This window comes from Maniola jurtina, chromosome 17 (genome assembly GCF_905333055.1).
Source record: "Maniola jurtina chromosome 17, ilManJurt1.1, whole genome shotgun sequence".
NCBI lineage: Eukaryota > Metazoa > Arthropoda > Insecta > Lepidoptera > Nymphalidae > Maniola > Maniola jurtina.
Window position 1 is genome coordinate 1308915 of NC_060045.1, and position 22132 is coordinate 1331046.

Genomic DNA, 22132 nt, shown 5'->3' on the forward strand with positions numbered 1-22132 from the left:
CGTTTAAATGTTTTTACGTGATACATAAACAAGTTGCATCCCGGGGACGGGCTATTACGGAGAGGCTACTTTTGTCCTGGGCAATCAAAAGTTCCCACGGGATTTTTAGAAACCTAAATCCACGCGGGTGAAGCTGCGGGCATAGCTAGTCTGAAATAAAATCTTATTTATTTATTTAATCGGTTTCTATGTTGTCTCTAGGCGAACGTTTTTAGGCGATACGTTTTTGTCGGTAGGGTGGTAAACTGGTCATACTGACCACAGCCAAAGCCTCCTAACTAGTTCAGACCACAGAATTAAGAAATTACAAATTTCCTGCATGGCTGAGATTTCATTATTTCTCAAAGGTGCCAACCCACACTTGACCAGCGTGTTATACTATGGCCTAAAGTCTCTGCTCAGAATTAAAAGGGTTTAGACTGATCAGTAGTGGGCTGGCGAAGGGTTGAGAATTGAGATGAAGATGATGCCAAATTACCCTCGCCCGGAGTCGAACCTGAGACGTCCCATTAATATTATCACAGTGCTCTATACGACAGGAAGACAGGCGTGTTTGATTCATTAGGCTTTCGTGAATAATTAGCGAATTTGCTAATGAATTTGGGAAGACGTCATCTCGCATAATTGCGAATTACAAATCTATTGTTCAAATTAATGCAATACGATTCGAATTCTATCTACTATCCATAGAAATCTTATTGTTACTAAGATTTCTATGGTACTGCCATAATGATAAAATCCTCACGAGTCACGACCGATTTTTTCTCCATAGAGATCAGACAACTGCGCGGGAGAATAAATTGATATTGGAGGTACCTACCAAGTAAAGACTTTATTGTTGAACTCGAGGACCCAACTCTTCGACCGTGATGCTGTTTTGAATTGCATTCCTAAATGCCACGGGGATTTTAAAGAATCATCTGTTTAAATCTTTCTATGAAATTTGGTACAGAGATGCCTTGCATCCCTGGAAAGGCTACTTTTTATCCTGGAAAATTTCCTGGAAAGAAGTTCCCACGGGAATTTCAAAACCTAAACATACGAGGGCGAAACCGCGGGCATCATCTAGTTACTGATATAATTCCGTGTTTTCAGATAACTCGTTCCTTGTGTAGGCGGGTAGTGGGTACCTACACAAGGAACGAGTTATCTGTATAAATTTATTCAGAGTGAATTAGTTGAGAGTACAGCGTTTCACTAAAACTTCCAAAGCCGTACATTTTGTCAAACACTTTTAGATAAATGGATGTATAAAGTACCTAACTCAATTGTACAGTGCAGTTCGCGACACTCGCAATTGAAACACTTGCCGCCAAGTGCCAAGTTTATTATTCACGGGCGTGCCAAGTTGGGAACTACCTAAATGGAACTAAACATTTGACTTGAGTCGCTTGACGTCGCTTCATGAGATTTCAATCTTTCATCTTAGTTATTTAAGTAAAGACCTTAAAGGAATTAAAATAATTTTTTAACTATCACATCAATTTTCGTGCGTAAGCTGTCTTTAAGAGAAATTGACCTTAAGCCCCTTTACACAAACGTAATGTAATTCTCATTTAAATATTAACCAATAATTCGTCCTCCCACTAGGCCAGGCGACATCCAACGAATCACAAGGAGCCGCTAGATTGAGGCGCCAGACCGTGGGGCATTCGACGGGTGTGGGACTCCCTATAAGAGACCAATGTCCAGCAGTGGACCTCAAGTAGGTTAATGTACGTTTTATTACGTACACAAAAGCATGTATGTATTACATAATTCTAAGGCTTTTTAGTCATAAATCTCGTTGTTGGTAACTTTATTTAAAATGTTCACATTTTGTCAAACACTTTCAGATAAATGGATGTATAAAGTACCTAACTCAATTGTACAATGCAGTTCGCGACTCTGGCAATTGAAACGCTTGCCGCCAAGTGCCAAGTTTATTATTCACGAGCGTGCCAATTTGGGAACTACCTTAATGGAACTAAACGTCTGACTTGAGTCGTCTGACATCGTGCGGTTTAAATCTTTCATCCAAGTCAACTACTACAGGTTTGGTAATACTGCTAAAAAACCAACCAAGTGCGCTTCGGACTCGCACATCGAGGCCATGCTTGGAAGGATAATATGCAACTTTCTGGCTATCTTATCTTGTTGCTATCAGCAATGTAAAGTTATCACAATAAAAAAAAATTGATATTACTATTATTATTTATCTATTATAAATTAACGATTTCCATAAGTAAACAATATAGCTTAAACCATGTCACGTACCTACTACGTCATACTTGGTACTTTCAAATACCTCGATAATAGATGGCCGCTACAAAACAGCTGTTCTGTGTGGCACCCATTTTAATTATGATAATAATATGATGATCCTGTATCAACCAAACTATGTATAAATTATATATAAACCTATGTAACCTGTTTTGCAAATACGTTTACCACTTCAATACCTATTCTGAATTCTGTGTTTATAAAAGGATCCTATGGTACTTGGTAGGTTAAAGTGCTGTAAAGCGAGAAGCTAAACAGATCCTTCAGCGATCCATCAATGAGTGGAAAGCGTGTCAACTGCCAATCGATACGACTCACTCGGCAAATGCAGACGCGTCTACGACGATCAAAGCATACTCAGCGCTCACTCAGACACTTTATTTGCCAAAGTGCTGTAACTGTACTCGTTGGTTTATTTCTTGTTTATTGCAAACAGATAGAATTGTAATCCTATCCTAGATAGATATGTTCCGGTTTAATTTTTAATCTATGGTACTTGAAAACACTTCGATAAAATATGGCGCTCACAAAACAGCTGTAGTGTTTGGTGACCATTTTAATGATAATAATGATGATCTCTATCTCGCAAACAACTTACATATGTATTTAACAACTTACATATTATTTGATAATAATAAAGACATTTTTCAAACAAACAAAACAAACTAGCGGTTCCCGCGACTTTGTCCGCGTGGATCAGTCTTTTTATATTCAGATACAAGTAAGCCCTTGACTGTAATTTCGCCTAGTGGTAAGTGATGATGCAGTCTAAGATGGAAGCGGGCTAACCTGGCAGGGGTATGGTAGTTTTTTGGTTTCAACACGGTGTAGTACTGGAGGTGCAAACACATAGAATTGTAATATCACGCTATTTGAAAATTTAAACTGGAAAATATCCATCTAGTCTCCAGATGGATAGGTATTTTCCAATTTAAATTTTCAAATGGCTATTTTATTCAACTAAAATTTCTTTAGACGGGACTTGAGGGTAACTCAGAACGTTCGCGTTGCTTTCGTTCGTATTTAAAACGGCCGCCAAACGAACAGCTGCTTTGAGGCCATCTTTTATCGAGGTGTTTTAAAGTACCGAGTAGTTAGTGCTACAGATTAAAAAGCTCTTAGTTTTTTTGACTTGGGTCTCATTTTCGAAACTACTAAATTCTAACATGATCTTATTGCACGACTGCCCAAAAAAGGAGTGTAATGTTTTCAGGGTTTATGTGTAGTACGTGACAGGTCGAGATGGCAATCGGGGTGGGGATACACCGCGCAGGATAGTGCGGGTGACGAGCGGAGGGCGTCGAGGATAGGAGGATAGGCGTAAGTTCCTTTATTCCACCATTTGGATATAGGTACATGCGTTATCTTTGTTTTCTTGGTTTTACTCTAGGCCCCTACTCTTAGTTATGGTCTACCTACTCTATGAAACAAAGTCGCTTGCCGCTGATTATGCCCCTGTACGCTTTTAAACTGTGTAACGGATTTTAGTACAGTTTTCATCGATAGATAGAGTGATTCAAGAAGAAGCTTTATATGTAGATATAGCTTAATATTGTATTTTTGTTAATTTCTTAAGATATGACGATAATAAATTGTTCTTCTTCTTTTGAAATAGACATCATGGACACCATATTATTAGTAAGTACATTGCATCCGTGCGAAGCCGGGGCGAGTCGCTAGTTTAAAACTACTTTCAAAGTTTTGTCGACCTCCCTGGCGCAGTGACAAGCGCTGTGGTCTTATTAGTGGGAGGTCCCGGATACAATTTTGGGTTTGGAATTTTATAATTTCTAAATCTCTGGTCTGGTTTGGTGGAAGGCTTCGGCCGTGGCTAGTTACCACTCTACCGGCAAAGCCGTACCGCCAAGCGAGCGGTCTGGTAATAAAAAACTTCCATACCCCTTCCAGGTTAGCCCACTTCCATCTTAGACTGCATCATCACTTACCACCAGGTGAGATTGCAGTCAAGAGCTAACTTGTACCTGATAAAAATAAAATCATCTAGAGGTCAGGTTCAGTTGGTCAGAAGGAACTTAACTTCTGTCATGTTAGTATGATTTCATTCTGTCATGTTCGCTCCGGGCATGACATTAGCGAAGTTCGCGAAGGGTCCCCCGGGACGCGTATGGGTCTCTAATCGCTTTTGCAAGCACTCATAAACTTTGTTGTTAGTTGGTTTGATGCGAATCCCGGCGGAACTATTTTATTCCCTCACTCTACATAGTTTTTGATGTTGATCTAAATATCTCTAGAGAGATATGCTTGGAGTTTCTTTACGTGACTAAATCCGTACTAATATTATAAATGCGAAAGTGTGTCTGTCTGTCTGTCTGCCACCTTTTCACGGCCCAACAGTTATACCGATTTTGACGAGGTACAGGGTTAGCTTATATCCCGGGGACGGACATAGGCTACTTTTATCCCGGAAAATCAAAGAGTTCCCACGGGATTCCTAAAAACCCATCCGCTTAACCGATTTGTATGAAAGGAGATCATTATTTTTGGGCCTTTTCTGAAAGTGCCGGCCAACGAAAAAAAATGGTACGGATCGTTAGAACTAGCCATTTGGAGTAATAGTTAATATGGCAGAAAAGTTGTAGGATTGTTCTGAACCAAGATATACAGGGTCGAAGATTCGTCATTTTCATACATTTTATTGATTTCTAAAAGTGCTGGGAAACATACAATAATGTTAGATATTGCTAGAACTAATGATTTGAAGCAATTGTCATCATGACGCGAAGGCTGTGGGGCCATTATATGTCGTGTTATACAAGGTATACAAAAAATGAATATACTTTGTATAATTAATTGTAACCGATTTTATGATTTTGTTACTGTTTTGATTGTTTTATACGAATATGAATACACGTACAATTATTTTGACTCCCACGAAGTGCTGGATCAGCTGCAATGTGGACAAAATTCGTTTATACATACCTGGATTGTATGCGGCCTTGTAATACTAGGTGATCTCATCCAGCCATCTCCCAAACTTCTGCCACTGGGATATCTCCGGCGAGCTCTGTGATGAATGCACCATTTGGTTATAAGTACTGTTCACCAAAGTAACTACGGGCCTTCTTCAGTCGATAGCTGCCCAAAGCAACCTGCTTCGATTCTTCTGTGAATCTAGGAAAGTCATTGAACGGAGAATGTCGGCTTCCATAGCCTAGAAATGAGCTCTTCTTCTATTATAATTATTGTGTGTGATAACAAGTTCTGCTAAACTGTTTTGCACATTGACCAGTTCATGGATTTTGTCAAGGAAATCACGTCTGTAGTACACGTTATTGTCTATCAGAACATGATAGCTGTTTAGCGATGTTACCGCGATCCTGAAATAATCGATCACGTTACTTAATGCCCGGTCACTCTGATCAATCCTGAGCAAACGAAAATCTCTTTTAAAGCAATTGTTCATCACTTCCACCATCCAGCGGCAAATGTTAACAAGCTTAGATTTATTGGTTTGGTCAGTAATTAGCTGGGTTTCATTTAAATGTTTTGTTTCTAGCATTTGTGTCACATAACCGCATGCCTCAAGAAAGAAAGGCTATCTATAAAGGGCATGTATAGACAGATACAGGCATGTACATATATCTTCAGAAAAGCACTAATTACTTTTTCCAGTGAAAATCATACCCTAACCACAAGTTCCGAAACCACTAAAAGCCTTTATATTTGTTGCGATGGAACAATAATCTACACGCTGCAGCAACTTTTAAATGATACCTTAAATGATATAGAAGATTTTTACTGGATTTTTATCTTAGTCCATGGTTTTAGAGATACCATAAACAATCTTGAGGTAATCTTTCTTTCTTGAGGTGTGCGGTTATGTGGCACAAATGCCAGTAGCAAAACATCAGTAAAAAACCCAGCTAACTACTGACCAAGCCAATAAATCTAGACTTTTTACCATTTGCTGCTGGATAATGTAAATGATTAACGACCGCTTTGGAAGAGATTTTTGTTTACTCAGGGTTATTCAGGATTTGTAACCGGACATTAAGTAACATGATCGATAATTTCAGGATTTTGTCAGCATTGCTGAACGGCTATCATGTTCTGATAGACAACAACGTGCATGCACGTGATTTTCTTGACGAAATCCATGAACGGTCAGTGAGCAAAACAGTTCAGCAGAACTTGTTATCACAAACAATATGTAATTATAATAGAAGGAGAGCTCATTTCCAGGCTATGGAAGCCAACATCCTCCATTCAATGACTTTCCTAGATTCACAGAAGAATTGACGCAGGTTGCTTTGGGCAGCTATCGACTGAAGCAAGCCCGTACCTAAGTTACTATGGTGAACAGTACATATAACCAAATGGTGCATTCATCACAGAGCTCGCCGGAGATATCCCAATTCCCAGTGGCAGAAGTTTGGGAGATGGCTGGATGAGATCACCTAGTATTACAAGGCCGCATACAATCCAGGTATGTATAAACGAATTTTGTCCACATTGCAGCTGATCCAGCACTTCGTGGGAGTCAAAATAATTGTACGTGTATTCATATTCGTATAAAACAATCAAAACAGTAACAAAATCATAAAATCGGTTACAATTTTATACAAAGTATATTCATTTTTTGTATACCTTGTATAACACGACATATAATAGGCCCCACAGCCTTCGCGTCATAATAACAATTGCTTCAAATCATTAGTTCTAGCAATATCTAACATTATTTTATGTTTCCCAGCACTTTTAGAAATCAATAAAATGTATGAAAATGACGAATCTTCGACCCTGTATATCTTGGTTCAGAACAATCCTACAACTTTTCTGCCATATCAACTATTACTCCAAATGGCTAGTTCTAACGATCCGTACCATTTTTTTTCGTTGGCCGGCACTTTCAGAAAAGGCCCAAAAATGTATGGAGCTAGAATGATCTCCTTTGGCAGCTTGCGTCCCTGTAATTGACATTGGCATTTTATCCCGGAAAATCAAACCGTTCCCACGGGATCTTTAAAAACCTAAATCGACGCGGATGAAGTCGCAGGTATCCTCTAGTAAGAAATAAGGAGATCCGTTAGACATCACATGATCGACATAGCTAGGGGTTGCGAAGCTGAAGTGGCAATAAGCATAATTCGAAAAAACGATAGACGTTGGGGTCTCAAGACGATCAAATGGCGACCTTGCATCAGAAAACGCAGTGTTGGAAAGCTCCCCATTAGATGGTCAGACGGTACCAAAAGAGTCATAGTGAGTCGCCTGGATTTTGGAGCGTGTGGGAAATAAGTCCCTTACATAGATCTGTCCAGCAGTGGACATCTATACCATCTATCCATATTATTAAATGCGAAAGTGTGTAAGTTTATTGATTTATTGGTTTGTCCTTCAATCACGTTGCAACAGAGCAACGAATCAACGAGATTATTGCATGGGTATAGCTAAAGACCTGGAAAGTGACATATGTTACTTTTTATCCCGGAAAATGAAAGAGTTCCCATGGATATTAATCCACTCGGACAAAGTCGCAATCATCAAGTAGTCGGCTGCTATTTTCCCTTCAGTTGAAAATGGTCTAGTTTCACCTCCTTTCGGGGCTTTAAATACAGTGGTATAAGGATTCCGTTTTTCCATTACGAAACCTTAAAAATATAGAAGAACAATAAAAGTAAAAGACAGCACAATATTGAATTCCACTAACCCGCTTTAGATTATATACCCAAGAGGTTATGAAAATTCGGATTAAATGGTACGAAAAAGAGACAATTACGTAAAACAAATGCTTTATCAAGACGGAGCCATTTGTATGGAAATCGGCCAAATGCGGCCGTGGGGGAAAGGAGGGGCGTTCCCAAATGCCACGACATAGGTTGGTTTGTGTTTGAAGGTCTACTCTACTCAATTTGTTTTATCAACAAACAGTGGTTTTTTTTTTCATTGGTTTAAAAAAAACCGGTCAAGCGCGCGTCAGACTCGCACACGAAGGGTCCCGTACCATCGTACAAGATATTATTTTTTACTAGCCGAAGCCCGCGACTTCGCCCGCGTGGATTTAGGTTTTTCTAAATCCCGTGGGAACTCTTTGATTTTCCGGGATAAAAAGTAGCCTATGTGCTAATCCAGGATATTATCTATCTCCATTCCAAATTTCAGCCAAATCCGCCCAGTACTTTTTGCGTGAAAGAGTAACAAACATACATACACACACACACACACACACACACACATACAAACAAACTTTCGCCTTTATAATATTAGTGTGATTTGCATGACGACCATTTTGAACTTCGCCATCTTGGTGTACGATTCATATTAACTACTTCAGCCCTAATTCACACGAGCGTTAAAAAAGCGTTGCGTTCAAATTGAACAAATTTAAGTATCTGTTCACACAGATACTTAAATTTGTTCAATTTGAACGCTTTTTTAACGGACGATTAAAAAGCTCTGGCACGAATGAGGCCTAAATATCCACAAAACATCAAAGCTTCGATGTCACTGGCAGGCGTCAAATAATCCTACATTTGACGCTAAGTAGCTTATGAAAAAAATATTTTTCTTTGATTTTACGACGCCCATAGCGTCATATATCTTCGATTCAGGATTAAACCGAAAATTCCCTCACTCCAGTTCACTCTGACTTAACTGTAACTTAACTTTAATCGCCGGTCATACAACTGGAACTTTTATTTGTCAAATGACGGAATATAGGTAGCAGAGCTATCACACTATAGAGAGATGAATTGAATCTATTAGCTGCTATCAGTTCGAATTGAACGAGTGAATGAAAGGGTCAAGGGACTGACTATCTATTTACTTCAAAACGTTCGCGCAATCAAGATAATAAAGTGAATTGTTTCCCCTTTTTTCTTAGCTTAGGACTTTAAGAAGGGTAGAAAAAGATGTTTTTAATATCTTCGTGCTGCCGCCTATCTGCAAAGTCTTAAGTGTAAAGACATGGTAAAATGTAGCGGAAAGGAGAATGATCATACACGGGCCACGCTTGTGTCAGAAGATAATTATTTTCATAATTTATGTTTTATTTTATAATTCAGTTTGGCATAAAAAATAAAGTGCTGACTATCCCGAGATTTTTTCCTCATTTTAAAAGTACTTCAATTGTTACTATACAGGAATCCAGTCTCCATTTTTATCGGTAAACATACCATAGTGATGTTATTTTACGAAATCGATGATCAAAATCGGTGGTGGTCGAGTTATAATCGATTAAAGAGTATTATTTTCATAGTAACATTAAAAAAATCGATATTTTTTTACAAACCATCTTGATCGAATCGAATCAACTCGATAAGTGCTAGTTGCAGGTCTATGGTTTTTGCTTTCTGTCAATTTCGATAATTGCAGTGGTAGTGTTCACATACTCTTTGATTGCAGTTTTCAGGGTGGTTCGAATTTAGATATTTTAATCCCATATCGTTGACCGTTGCGCGTTGTCTTGTACGTCGAGTTGAGAACTATATTTCCTTCGTATTAAGCTCCGTATATGCTATAACTTCATCATAAAAATATAGGTATAGGTAAATGCAATGGCACCTTGTACATCTTCAACTAGTGATTCATTGGGAATAACTATGTACTTGCACCATATAGGCAGCACTAAAATCGTCTTGGTGATATGTGGAAACTACTACCTACTTTACTTTACCTAATAAAACCTACTTACCAAACCTAACCTAACCTTTTACATAAAACTGTTTTTCTCAGAAACTGGGAGGAATAAATTAAAAATTCTTTTTTTATATGAAAGTAGGGATATCAAACTTTATTATATGTAAACTTTCATTGAGACACAAAAATATTTGTAAGTGGCCCAAACTCCATAGAGTGCTGGTCATTCTCTTTTGCTACATAATACAAATACTTGAAATACAAGTGTAAATTAAAAATTTATAACACCCCCGACAAGTGAAGGTTACAGTAATAACGAGAAAAGAGCTGATAACTTTCAAACGGCTGAACCGATTTTCTTGAATTATGGCTAAGAACACTCTCGATCAAGCCACCTTTCAAACAAAAAAAAAAACCAAAATTAAAATCGGTTCATTAGTTTAGGAGCTATGATGCCACAGACAGATACACAGATACACAGATACACACATACACACGTCAAACTTATGACACCCCTCTTTTTTGGTCGGGGGTTAAAAATACGGTGTTAATTTATATGAAGGTGTTAACAGAGCTCTCTCCGTCACTTACTCCATACAATCGTAGTTTCAATTTCATTTGAATATTAAGCAACCAAAGTCCATGTTTAGCAGACATATTCTAGAAACTAATACCTGTGCCTGTGGTGTTTTAGATTTTTCTAAAAATATGTAGTTTTAAAATTACAGGGGCTCAAAGATTTGTATGTAAATTTTTAAGACCTTAGAGAATTAGTTTCTTGAATATGTCTGCATTTCATGGACTTTGGTTACTTAATATTCAAATGAAATTGGAACTACGATTGTATGGAGCGAGTGACGGAGAAAGCCCTGTTAAGGATAAATAGTAGCTTATTAGACTGTTATCTATGAACAGGGGACGCTTTCCCCCTTTTTTGCGGTGATAAAAGTTAATTGCGTATTAGCTGCGTTCATGGCATTGAGGGTAATGTCAAACTCAGTGCGTACATCCATACTTACTAATATTATAAATGCGAAAGTGTGTCTGTCTGTCTGTCTGTCTGCCACCTTTTAACGGCCCAACAGTTTAACCGATTCTGACGTTTGGTACAGGGTTAGCTTATATCCCGGGGACGGACATAGGCTACTTTTTATTCCGGAAAATCAAAGAGTTCCAACGGGATTCCCAAAAACCCATCCGCTTAACCGATTTGCATGAAATTATGGTACCGAGGCAGCTTGCGTCTCTGTAATTGACACAGGCAACTTTTTATCCCGGAAAATCAAACAGATCCCACGGGATTTTTAAAAACCTAAACCCACGCGGACGAAGTCGCGGGCATCCTCTAATAGATTTTATTGTAGGTTTCTAGCGTAGAGACATTCTGTTATTTTTTTATTTACAGACTAACCTTTGCCCGTGACTTCATTCGCAGTATGTAATTTATGCATAATATTCATCGATGATAATATTAGGTTAGAAGTAACATATTCTATAAATTTCATATTATATACTGCAGATAAAGTAGCTTTGTAATGGTAAAAGAATTATCAAAATGGGTTCATCGATTACAAACAAACAAATGAATCTTTCCTCTTTATAATACTAGTAGAGATTTTACAAAAATATAATAAAGACTTCAGAGATTGCGGTCAAAGGCTAATATTTGTATATGAATAAATTATTATTAATCTAGACCAACAAAGCAGTCTAATATAATTTAAGACTCCAATCTAGACCTTAAAAATAACCTCAAATAAGCTGGGTTCAGTGTAATCATACACTCACTGAACATAAATTATGTCGTCCCAAACGGCATAAGAGTCAATAGAAATTTTGAGGTGGTTAATGCACAAAAACTGAAAAGTACCTAGTACTTCTGCGAAACTGAAAATTAGTTAATCCTTAACGGTCTCTTAGTTCCTAATCAATAAAATGTAATATGTTGTAAACCAAAAGTTTTTAACCAGAGTGTCCTCCCGTCCTCACCTATGGTGCTGAAACGTGGACACTGATAAAAGGCCTTGTCCACAAATTCAAAGTCACTCTATCTATGGAGAAGGCTATGTTAGGAGTTTCCCTGAGGGATAAGATCCGAAATGAGGAGGTCCGCTGTAGAACCAAGGTCACTGACATAGCCCAAACTATTAGCAAACTGAAGTGGCAGTGCGCAGGCTATGCCTGTCGTGGAGGCAATTCACAAATCCACAGGCTGATGATGATGATGTAAGCCAGAAATGGCTGGGTGTATAGTCTGAATACTGTGTTCACAACGACTAAAATATTTAATTCTTCTGTTGCCTGATCATAACAAAAGCAAACAAGATATACTAGCTTCTCCGTGATCAGCTGGTATGCCAACTTTGCCTTGTGGATTCACACTTTTTTTGAATTTTGAGTAACCAGGTAATATAGTCATCTAAGCTAAAACAGTATCATCATCATCTCAATACATAGCAGCCTAGTACTGAGCACGGATTTGCTCTCAAAATGAAAGGGGCTTAGGTCATACATAGTTCACCACGCTGGCCAAGTCCGAATCGGCAGACTTTACACATCTTTGAGGACATAATGAAGAACTGTCAGGTATGCAGGTCCCCTGATTTCTAATTGCTTAAAAACAGGATCGAACCCCCGACCCCGATAGAAGGCCGACGTCTTATTCTACTAGGCTATCACCGATTGTCTCTTCATTTGTACATCTTTTAATTGTCCACGGGCTCTTAAATAAAAAGCTCGCTGAGAATGCGTTGGCGGTAATAATAACATGGAGAAAATTTCTTACAAAGCTTTTCTGTATTTAATGTTTTTGCTACGTACCCTCTGTACCTTTGCCTCTGACATATATTCTACTTTGCCTTTGAAATAACTGGGAACGTTTAATACTGTAATATTGTTTCCAAATTAAAATACTCTCTTTGTAAAACGGTTTAAATTTGTTTTAATTGTTTATTTATTTATTTCACTTGCATGAGACGTTGTTAATGTTTTTGTGCCAGAGCGCATCAGCTATAATATGCAATTTAATTCCCAAGGTTATATTTTATCATCCATACTAATATTATAAATGCGAAAGTGTGTCTGTCTGTCTGTCTGGCTGTCTGTCTGTCTGTCTGCTACGTTTTCACGGCCCAACCGCTGAACCGATTTTGATGAGGTACAGACATGGGCTACATCCCGCGGAAGGACATAGGCTACTTTTTATCCCGGAAAATCAAAGAGTTCCTGCGGGATTTAAAAAACCGAAATCCAGGCAGGCGAAGCCGCGGGCATCCTCTAGTTTACGATAATTATCATAGTCTGTTTCTAACAAAAGTTGAAATAATTTTTAGCGTTTTTTAGAAACTTGCAATGCAAAGGAAAATGTATACAGCTAATTTTTTATAGAACGTTTTTTTTTAAAAAACATACTTAGGCATCCGCTTGACTGCAATCATATCAAATACAACATGTGGTTATTCAAAGCGCGGAACAAGAACTTCCTGAAAGACTCGGCGGTTCCTCTGGTGCTGCAAATCTTCATGAGCAGCGGTAATCACTTAACATCAAGGGACCTGCTCGATTGCTCGCTATTTTTTATTAAAAAAATAGTAGGTGCATACTCTACCTCGAAGATGGCTATTCAGGGACTAACTACATTCATTCAGCTCCATTCGCGTTTTGCTGGACGATTTTGGTTACACTTAGGTATACCTACAGTTCAAACACACTTGACCTCGTTTTATGAAATGTAGTTAAATAGACGTGGAAGGCTGAACGGATGCGTATGCATCTCCATACAATAGTGTTTTCTATGGACACAAGTGTAAATTAAAAAATATCGCCCCCAACAAGTGAAGGTTACAGTAACTAGAAAAGAGCTGATAAACGGCTGAACAGATTTTCTTAGATTATAGCTAAGAACACTCTCGATCAAGCCACCTTTCAAACAAAAAAACCAAATTAAAATCGGTTCATTAGTTTAGGAGCTACGATGCCACAGACAGATACACACGTCAAACTTATAACACCCCTCTTTTTGGGTCGGGGGTTAAAAAGGTAAATTGAGATGAATAAATGTAGTTAGTCCCTCACTCTTCTTTTGAAGATCCTAATATCCCGCACCGGATTAGTGCGGGGGATGTGCGGGTGTGCGGGGGTCCCCACCCCGATTGCCATCTCGACCTGTCACATACTTTACATCTGTATACGAAGCGCTAGGGAGCGCGCTAAATTTACTTCTCTCAAATCTCATTAACAGGGCTCTCTCCATCACTTACTCCATACAATCGTAGTCCCAATTTCATTTGAATAGTAAGCAACCAAAGTCCATGAAATTTTGCAGGCATATTCTAGAAACTAATATGAGTGCCTGTGGCGTTTTAGATTTTTCTAAAAATATGTAGTTTTAAAATTACAGGGGCTCAAAGATTTGTATGTGAATTTTTAAGACCGCGTAATTTCGAAACCGAATATTTTAACGGAAATCTGGAAAACACAGGCATAGATATTAGTTCCCGGAACGTTTCTATAAAATTCCATTGAGTATGATTGGTTAGTATTCCAATGAGAGACGCACTACGTTTGTGTGGATCGAGTGACGGAGAGACCCCTCTTAATACTTACTCTAGGTCCTTACCACGTTATATACTTGAAAATACAATTCGGAACATCTGCTATCTCTCATCCAAACACCCCTAATTATTACAGGATTGAGCATGAAACCTTATTCAGGTGAAGGCAGGCAAAATTGAATTCTATCATAATTCCCTTCAGTTTAAAATCGAATATCATATCTTTTTCTATATTTAACAGACGTAATGGGGATTGTGAAATGGTAATGCATAGGGTTGTCACTTGTCACCTATTTAGAGACCAAAGAAAATGTTTCTTTCCAGAATTTAATATCCTAAAATTTTGATGACCTCCATAGCGGGATATTTTTTTATACGCAGCATATGACAGCCCTGACAAGCCGTGATAATCTGAGCTTCTTGTGGGTTCTTCTCAGACCTGGGCGCGTTTGGAACCGTCATAGCTATAGTTTTAAGTTCACGTAATTAATTATCACCACATCATTTTACAAATCCAACAACTGACCAACCAACCAACTCTTCGGAGTTATTTGGGTTTTCAACAATTGAATATCACTTACGTTAACGGTGACTTAACACATAGACTACATTTTATGCAAGAAAAGCTTTCCTGCGGGATTTTTAAAACCTATATCCATATTCCATGCAGACGAAGTGGCGGGCAGGCATCATTTAGTCCCAGTAGAATAGAATAGAATAGAATAGATTTTTATTCAAATAAACTTTAACAAGTGCTTTTGAATCATCAAATAATTTACCACTGGTTCGGAATGCCGTTCCTACCGAGAAGAACCAGCAAGAAACTCGGCGGTTGCTCTTTTCAATTGTTCAATTTACAATAATATTCCCCAGTATAAATAAGAGACGAGTGGCAACCCTATTATGCCATACGATTGGACCGAGCCGTTTTCTAATATGATAAACGCTACTTTTACTCGAAGAAAGCGAAAAGAATTGAGGCACATTCGCGAGTTTTTCATAGAGAATAAGTATGTCAATTTGACATACTTCTGAACATCTGGTGTCTTCATAGGGTGTCTCCAATTGTCATAAGCTCTATATTGGATGGGAGTTGGGGCTTTTTATATGGATGACGGGTAGGGGTGGATATAACATAAATCTTTTGTGTGATTCATTTATGGTTTGATTGGTTTTGATCTCTGAATCTTTATTTTTTTTCTCTATTATCCAACCCGAAGTGGCGAGAGCCTAACAGCTTCGGCTTCGGAGGGTTCAGGGTTCGATCTCGTGCACGAACCTCTAACTTTTAGGAGGTATGTGCGTTTTAAGCAATTGAATATCACCTGTTTTAATGGTGAAGGAAAACATCGTGAGGAAACCTGCCTGGATGCATGCCTGAGAATTCAGTCAAAGGTGGCTAAGGGAAGTCGTGACTTAAACAGGGCTTATTGTACCTGCGTATCCCTGTGTATGCTGTAGGTGGACCAGCAGCAAGGCTCCACCTGGTTGGAGTCCAGCCCCCAGAACTCCAGCTCCTCCTCGAACAGCGGCCCGCACACATTTGTAGGGTAGTGGAGTTTTCCTGTCCTGGAAATAAAATAAAATGGATTGTAAAATCCATACTTCCATAACCCTATACCCATATTTTAAACGCGAAAGTGTGTTTGTAAGTTGGTTTATTAGTTTGTTAGTTTGTCCTTCAATCACGTCACAATCGGTCGTCAACGACGGATCGATGTAATTTTTTGCATGAGTACATAGTTAAGGACCTGGAGAGTGACATAGGGTATTTATTATCTCGGCAAATCAAAGAGTTCCCACAGGATTTAAAAACCTAAATCCGCACGGGCTAATTTATGTATAAGTACTCGCTCGTACGATGGACCGCGACGGACGGATATAAAGCGGCTGGCGGGAAGTGTCTGGATGAGGAAGGCTGAGGACCGGGTGTGGTGGCGCTCTATAGGGAAGGCCTATGTCCAGCAGTGGACGTCCACAGACTGATTATGATGATGATAATGACTCGCTCGTAACCTAGCAACATAACTATTCCAACTACACACTCAGTTATAGTTGATCGCCAGCTCGTTTCTAGTAAATAGCTCAAGATGTTTCTCAATCGTTGATGATGGTACTGCCTCAGATTCGAGTAGACTTATTAAGAGAGTAAACAGCTGCAGGTAAGTCCTTTCAGTAAATAACAAAGTTTATTTAATTAAAAGCTATCAAAGGTATTGCGAACCAGGCCTGGCTTATTTGTATTTATGGCTTTCCTTAGCCTGTTTACTTTGTCTAGACTTTAGTTAGATAAAGAAATATCTGCTGTCGCTCGTTTTGTTGTTTTTACTGTTCTTGCATAAAGAAACGTTATATTTTTATTTGACTTCTGACTGACTGACTGATCTATCAAAGTACAGCTCAAACTACTGGACGGATCGCGCTGAAATTTGGCATACAGATAGCTATTATGTTGTAAAGATCCGCTGAAAAAGTATTTTTGAAAATTCTACCCCTAAGGGGGTAAAATAGAGGTTTAAATGTGTAGTCCACGCGGACGAAATCACGGGCATATACCTAAGCTAGTCTTTTATAAATATAAATCTCTGCCGGCTGTACTCACGTGATTAGTCGGAGTATGCCCTAATAATCTTGAACCCGACCGCCCGAGGTCTTTAAAAGAGAGGGGGCCTAAAGAAGTAGGTATAAAGCCTCTATGCGTTGTAGCCTGTGTGCCTCGCGCATATTTTGGGAAGATATATCAGCTATTCGTTACAAATACTATTTTAATAAGACCTTTAATAATGCCTGTTTTTCTGAATGACCCTTATACAATCGTTCCGTACGATGTTTCGTACTACAAATAAACTATGTTCTCTAGCAACATGGACGTGGCAATTACGTGAATTGGTTCATTGTAGACCCTTAATGGGGTCGAAACCTTAGGGAGTACTCTTTTACTTAATGTCTAAACTAGACATTGATATAGGTAAAGTTCCAAGGAACCAAAAGCTTAATTTGCTATAATCCGCTAAACCAAACAAATCTGTATGGTGCAACATGCAGCATGCGATATGCACCGGGATATGCGCTCTAAGAAATAAACTCTTTCTATCTAGTAAACTCTTATATCTTTAACTAGCTGATACCCGCGACTTCGTTCGCGTGGATGTAGGTTTTTCAAAAATCCCGTGGGAACTCTTTGATTTTGCGGGATAAAAAGTAGCCTATGTGCTAATCCAGGGTATAATCTATCTCCATACTTTTGAGCCCAATCCGTCCAGTAGTTTTTGCGTAAAGGAGTAATAAACATACACACACACATACATACACACAAACTTTCGCCTTTATAATATTAGTGTGAAGTGTGATAACTCCATTTCACAGTTTTGATTCTTCACACACCTTTGAGAACATTATAAAACTCAGGCATCCAGGTCTCTTCACGATGTTTTCCTTCACCGTTAAAGTAAGCGATATAAATATAATTGCTTAAAACGCACATAACTCCGAAATCTAAAAGTGTGTGCCCGGGACCGAACCCCCGACCAAATTGGAGTTCGATGTCTTGACCACTAGGCCATCACCGCTCTCTCCATGAATACAACTCAATGAATTGACTGAATTATCCCTTGCTTCAAGTAAATTACTTGCCAGCACGAAGTTAGCAGTCACGGTCGAGCGACTAATTCGATTACGTTGCCATATCCGAGACGCATTAGATTGCACTTGAATATCAATTTTTTTTAAATATATAGACTTCAAGGAATAACAAACTTACTTCACAAACTGATGCCCGCGACTTTCATCATCATCATCATGATCAACCCATTTATAACTCTATTTAGTCTACGAGCTAGAGGCCTGTGACATGCGGACAGACAGACACAGAGAGCAGAGTGACATTAATAGAGCTCCGTTTTTACCCATTGGGTACAAAATAAAAAAAATCTGCCAAACTAGATAAATCTGCAACAAGCGCTATGCACCGCCTGTCCGCCCGCTACTACACATACAAGATAAGCCAGCAATATGCACCACCACTACGCAGCACCATTAAATTGTTCATTAATAGTCCAAGAGACAAAATCCAAAACGTATCCCTTTATGGTAATCGGTTCGACCATTTAAAAACTACGATGACACAAACAATATTAACTTAACCTTATTATATAATTTGTTTTTCACAAGGGGGTTAACAAAAGCACAACGATAATAAAATAAAAGATTTTCTAATATAACAATAATAATGGGCATAAAATAATATTACCTACCGAAAATCTTTGAGTACTAATATGGCTACTCAACCCGCTTCAGGCGCCATCGCGCGCTTGTGACACAAAAATTCTGCCACTGATTGATAGAAAAATAATGTGTCGCTACGACGCAATTAATATAAAAAAATGTCCTGACTGAATTTCCCACGGATATGTCCGCCTATGATAAATTCAAATTCAAATTCAAATTCAAAATGTTTTTATTCAATTAGACTTTTACAAGTTCTTTCGAATCGTCAAAAGCATCTACCACTGGTTCGGAATGCCTTTCCTACCGAGAAGAACCAGCAAGAAACTCGGCGGTTGCTCTTTTCAAAGATTTGATATACAATATTATGCCATGTATAAAAGCAATTGAAGTCCTGCGCGATATTATCTATTTGCGCGGAAGATATATTGTACAAGTATGTGCACTAATACATGTGCATTCTTTACTTTAGTCCTTTTGGTCTTCATAGTCCGGTGGGGCGGAAATCCAACACAACTCGTAGCTTTGGTACGTCTTCGGGATACAAGCTATCTCTATACAAAATTATGTTATTGATATGAGTTAAATGCATGGCCGTTGACAAACAGGCCCTTGGAAAGACAGACATACACACTTTCGTATTTAAAATATACCTACGCGTCAGTAGTACCCAACTGATCACTTGATCAATTGGCCCAGCATAATCGTTTATTGCGATAAGGCTAGTCCCATTCTATAGACCGATCGCGTTAGTCTAGGCGGAAAATAGCCAAAATAATATCAGAATAATGCCCCCAGCATGCAACCTCGTTACGCGGCCGGCGGCCATCTTGCGGAAACTTAGTTAGTGCGGAAAGTTTCAGTTTCCCCAAGGGACGGGAATTTACTGATTTGTTACAATGTCGGACCTTAGACCAACTGAAAACAATTGTTTTCTGTTAGTATTGTGTTCGTACATGACATACCTAGTACCTATACTAAGTTGTTTTTAGGTACTAATAATAATTAATAATACTACTAATACTTAGGTGTTTTTTGTGGTATCTCCAGAGAAAAATGGAATCCTTATAGGATCACTTCATCTGTCTATCTGTCTGTCTGTCCAAACCCGTACTGCCCGTTGACCTAGAATCATGTGGGGCGTAGCAATCAATGTCTTAGAGCACAAGTAAAGGAAAAAATCCGAAAACCGCGATAAATCATTTAGTATCGTGGCAACTGGCAATCCGCTTTTAAACTTTAAAGGCCTCTCTCTCTGGCAATGCATAACGTGATTTCTAACACTATTCCGAAAAAAATTAATTAAAAAAAAAGAATTTATACTTTAACGTAAGATTTTTTTACACCTTTGTTTACGACTTACCTAACCTAACTCTCAAAGCCACCATGATCCAAACTTCATAGTTGGAGATCGTTCCTCCCTGTGTTGGGGACATATTAACGTAGAGAAACTTTCTTTTGTAAAATAACAAAGATCTGGCACTCGCCGGCTCTCTCTATTTTGACTTTGTAGATTGTATGAAACATCAAAAGAAAAACTATCTGATCTTAACAGCGCGCGTCACATGGTAGAAATTCGCGCGATAACTTTTAACACTCCATAGGGAGTTTAAAACGGTAGTTACGGCTGTTGAGGACCGATAAACTTAGTCGTCAAAGGGTCTTTATTGTATGATAAAATTCCGCGCCCTTGATAACAATAATGTCCCGGAAGGTTTTATATGTTTTTCAAGGGGTTCTAAACTTGATTCCATCTCACAGGGCGGCTATTACCTACAGGCAGTTTGAAGCAGTTATCATAACCAAAAATCAAAATAGAAAACCATTTTTATACCTATTAATAGATCAATTGATCATTCTTAGGTGATTAGACGAATTCCTGAAAGGCCGGCCAGCATCGGCGGTGCCTCTGGTGCTGCAAATGTTCATAGGCAGCGGTAATCACTTAACATTAGGTGACCCACCTGCTCCTTTGCTCGCTTTAAAAAAAGTGATACCCGTAACTTCCTCCACGTGGATTAAAGTGTTTTTAAATCTCTCTTTGATTTTCCGGGATAAACAAGCAGCCTATGTTCTCCCCCGGGACGCATCCTAATTTCTGTACCGAATTTCGTCAAAATCGATTAAATCAGAAAAGACACACTTTCGCAGTTATAATCACAGTTCACACAAATATTGTTAAGGCGAAAGTTTTTATGTGTGGGTGTGTATTAATTCAGGGTATAATCTATGTCTATTCTAAATTTCAGCCAAATCTGTCTAATAAAGGTCTAGTAGTTTTTGCGTGAAAGAGTAACGAACATACGCAAACACACACAAACTTTCGCCTTTGTGTGATTAGTGTGATGGAGTATGGATTAGTGTGGATAAATAAATAAAAAATCCAAAAAAACTCTTTGTTAGTGTGAAAGCATCACTCGGGTATGTTGTTTACGGGTCAAGAGGTGCTTGTCGGCACACGCGGCGCTTCATGCCGTCGCGTCGTTATTACGCGGACTCTGAACAAGGGTTCTGTATCAAAAAGAACAATAAAATCTTATTCACAACATGTATAATACTTAATATCCAGGTGCACAAGAAAACGCAGCGTTGGAAGACACCCAACATCGTAGTTAAAATTCCTCGAGGAAGCGATTTGCTTCCTCGTTTCTAATCCGAACCCTTCCAGTATTTCCCCTCCACTTTCCACGTTTTCCCTTCCACTTTTAATATGGGTACCTTCAAGTCAAGAGTGAATAGGTAACTTCTAGACAAGCGCGCTCCATCTTAGGCTGCATCACCCCTTGCTAGCAGGTCCGATTGCAGCCAAGCGCTAGTCTATAAATAAATAAAAAAACTAAGTGGACAGATGCAGATTCAGTTATACAAGGCCGTGGCATGTGGAGGTCCCAAGGGATCCCACGGGATCTTTAAAAACCTAAATCCACGCGGACGAAGTCGCGGGCATCCTCTAGTAATCTATAATTAAATAAATACTCCATGATTGTTTGAATATTCCTGAATGCTATGCTATCCAATGTATTATTTCAATAAATTAGAGGTCATTGTATTCATGCAATAAATTAATTTTAATGATTCGTAGAATGCCGCATTTCGTCGCTCAAAATTTATTAAAATCCGTCTCTGCCACTTATTTTAATTAAAACAGATCGAATTGATAAAATATTTTAATATGGATTTCGATGATAGGTACGTATTGGATTTTTTAATTATGAACACAGTCTGTTGCCGCAGAATACCCTGGCACAGCAGCTGGTAGGGGTTAGGTTAACCGATCAGAGGTAGTTAATTAACATTTTTAAATACCCCTTATTCGGTTTCCATGCGGCATCGTCTCAATTCCTCATTGTTGAGGGTCGTGACTCCTTTTGCATTAAGTTATAATACAGTAATGGTAGGAGTTATCTTGGGATAATAATGCGGCGGGTTCCCTGATACATCACAATAATCACACTAATATTATAAAGGCGAAAGTTTGTGTGTATGTGTGTGTG

At 38.6% G+C, this 22132-nt stretch overlaps 1 protein-coding gene across 1 annotated transcript in view; it reads right to left on the reverse strand.

Annotated features, from left to right (window-relative positions):
• LOC123873688 (potassium voltage-gated channel protein Shaw-like) overlaps positions 1–22132 on the reverse strand; it is a 150681-nt gene that overhangs the window by 90173 nt on the left and 38376 nt on the right. Inside the window, exon 3 of the mRNA XM_045918667.1 lies at positions 15851–15983. Within this exon, the coding sequence (XP_045774623.1) occupies positions 15851–15983 (133 nt within the window). The remainder of the gene's footprint in view (positions 1–15850; positions 15984–22132) is intronic.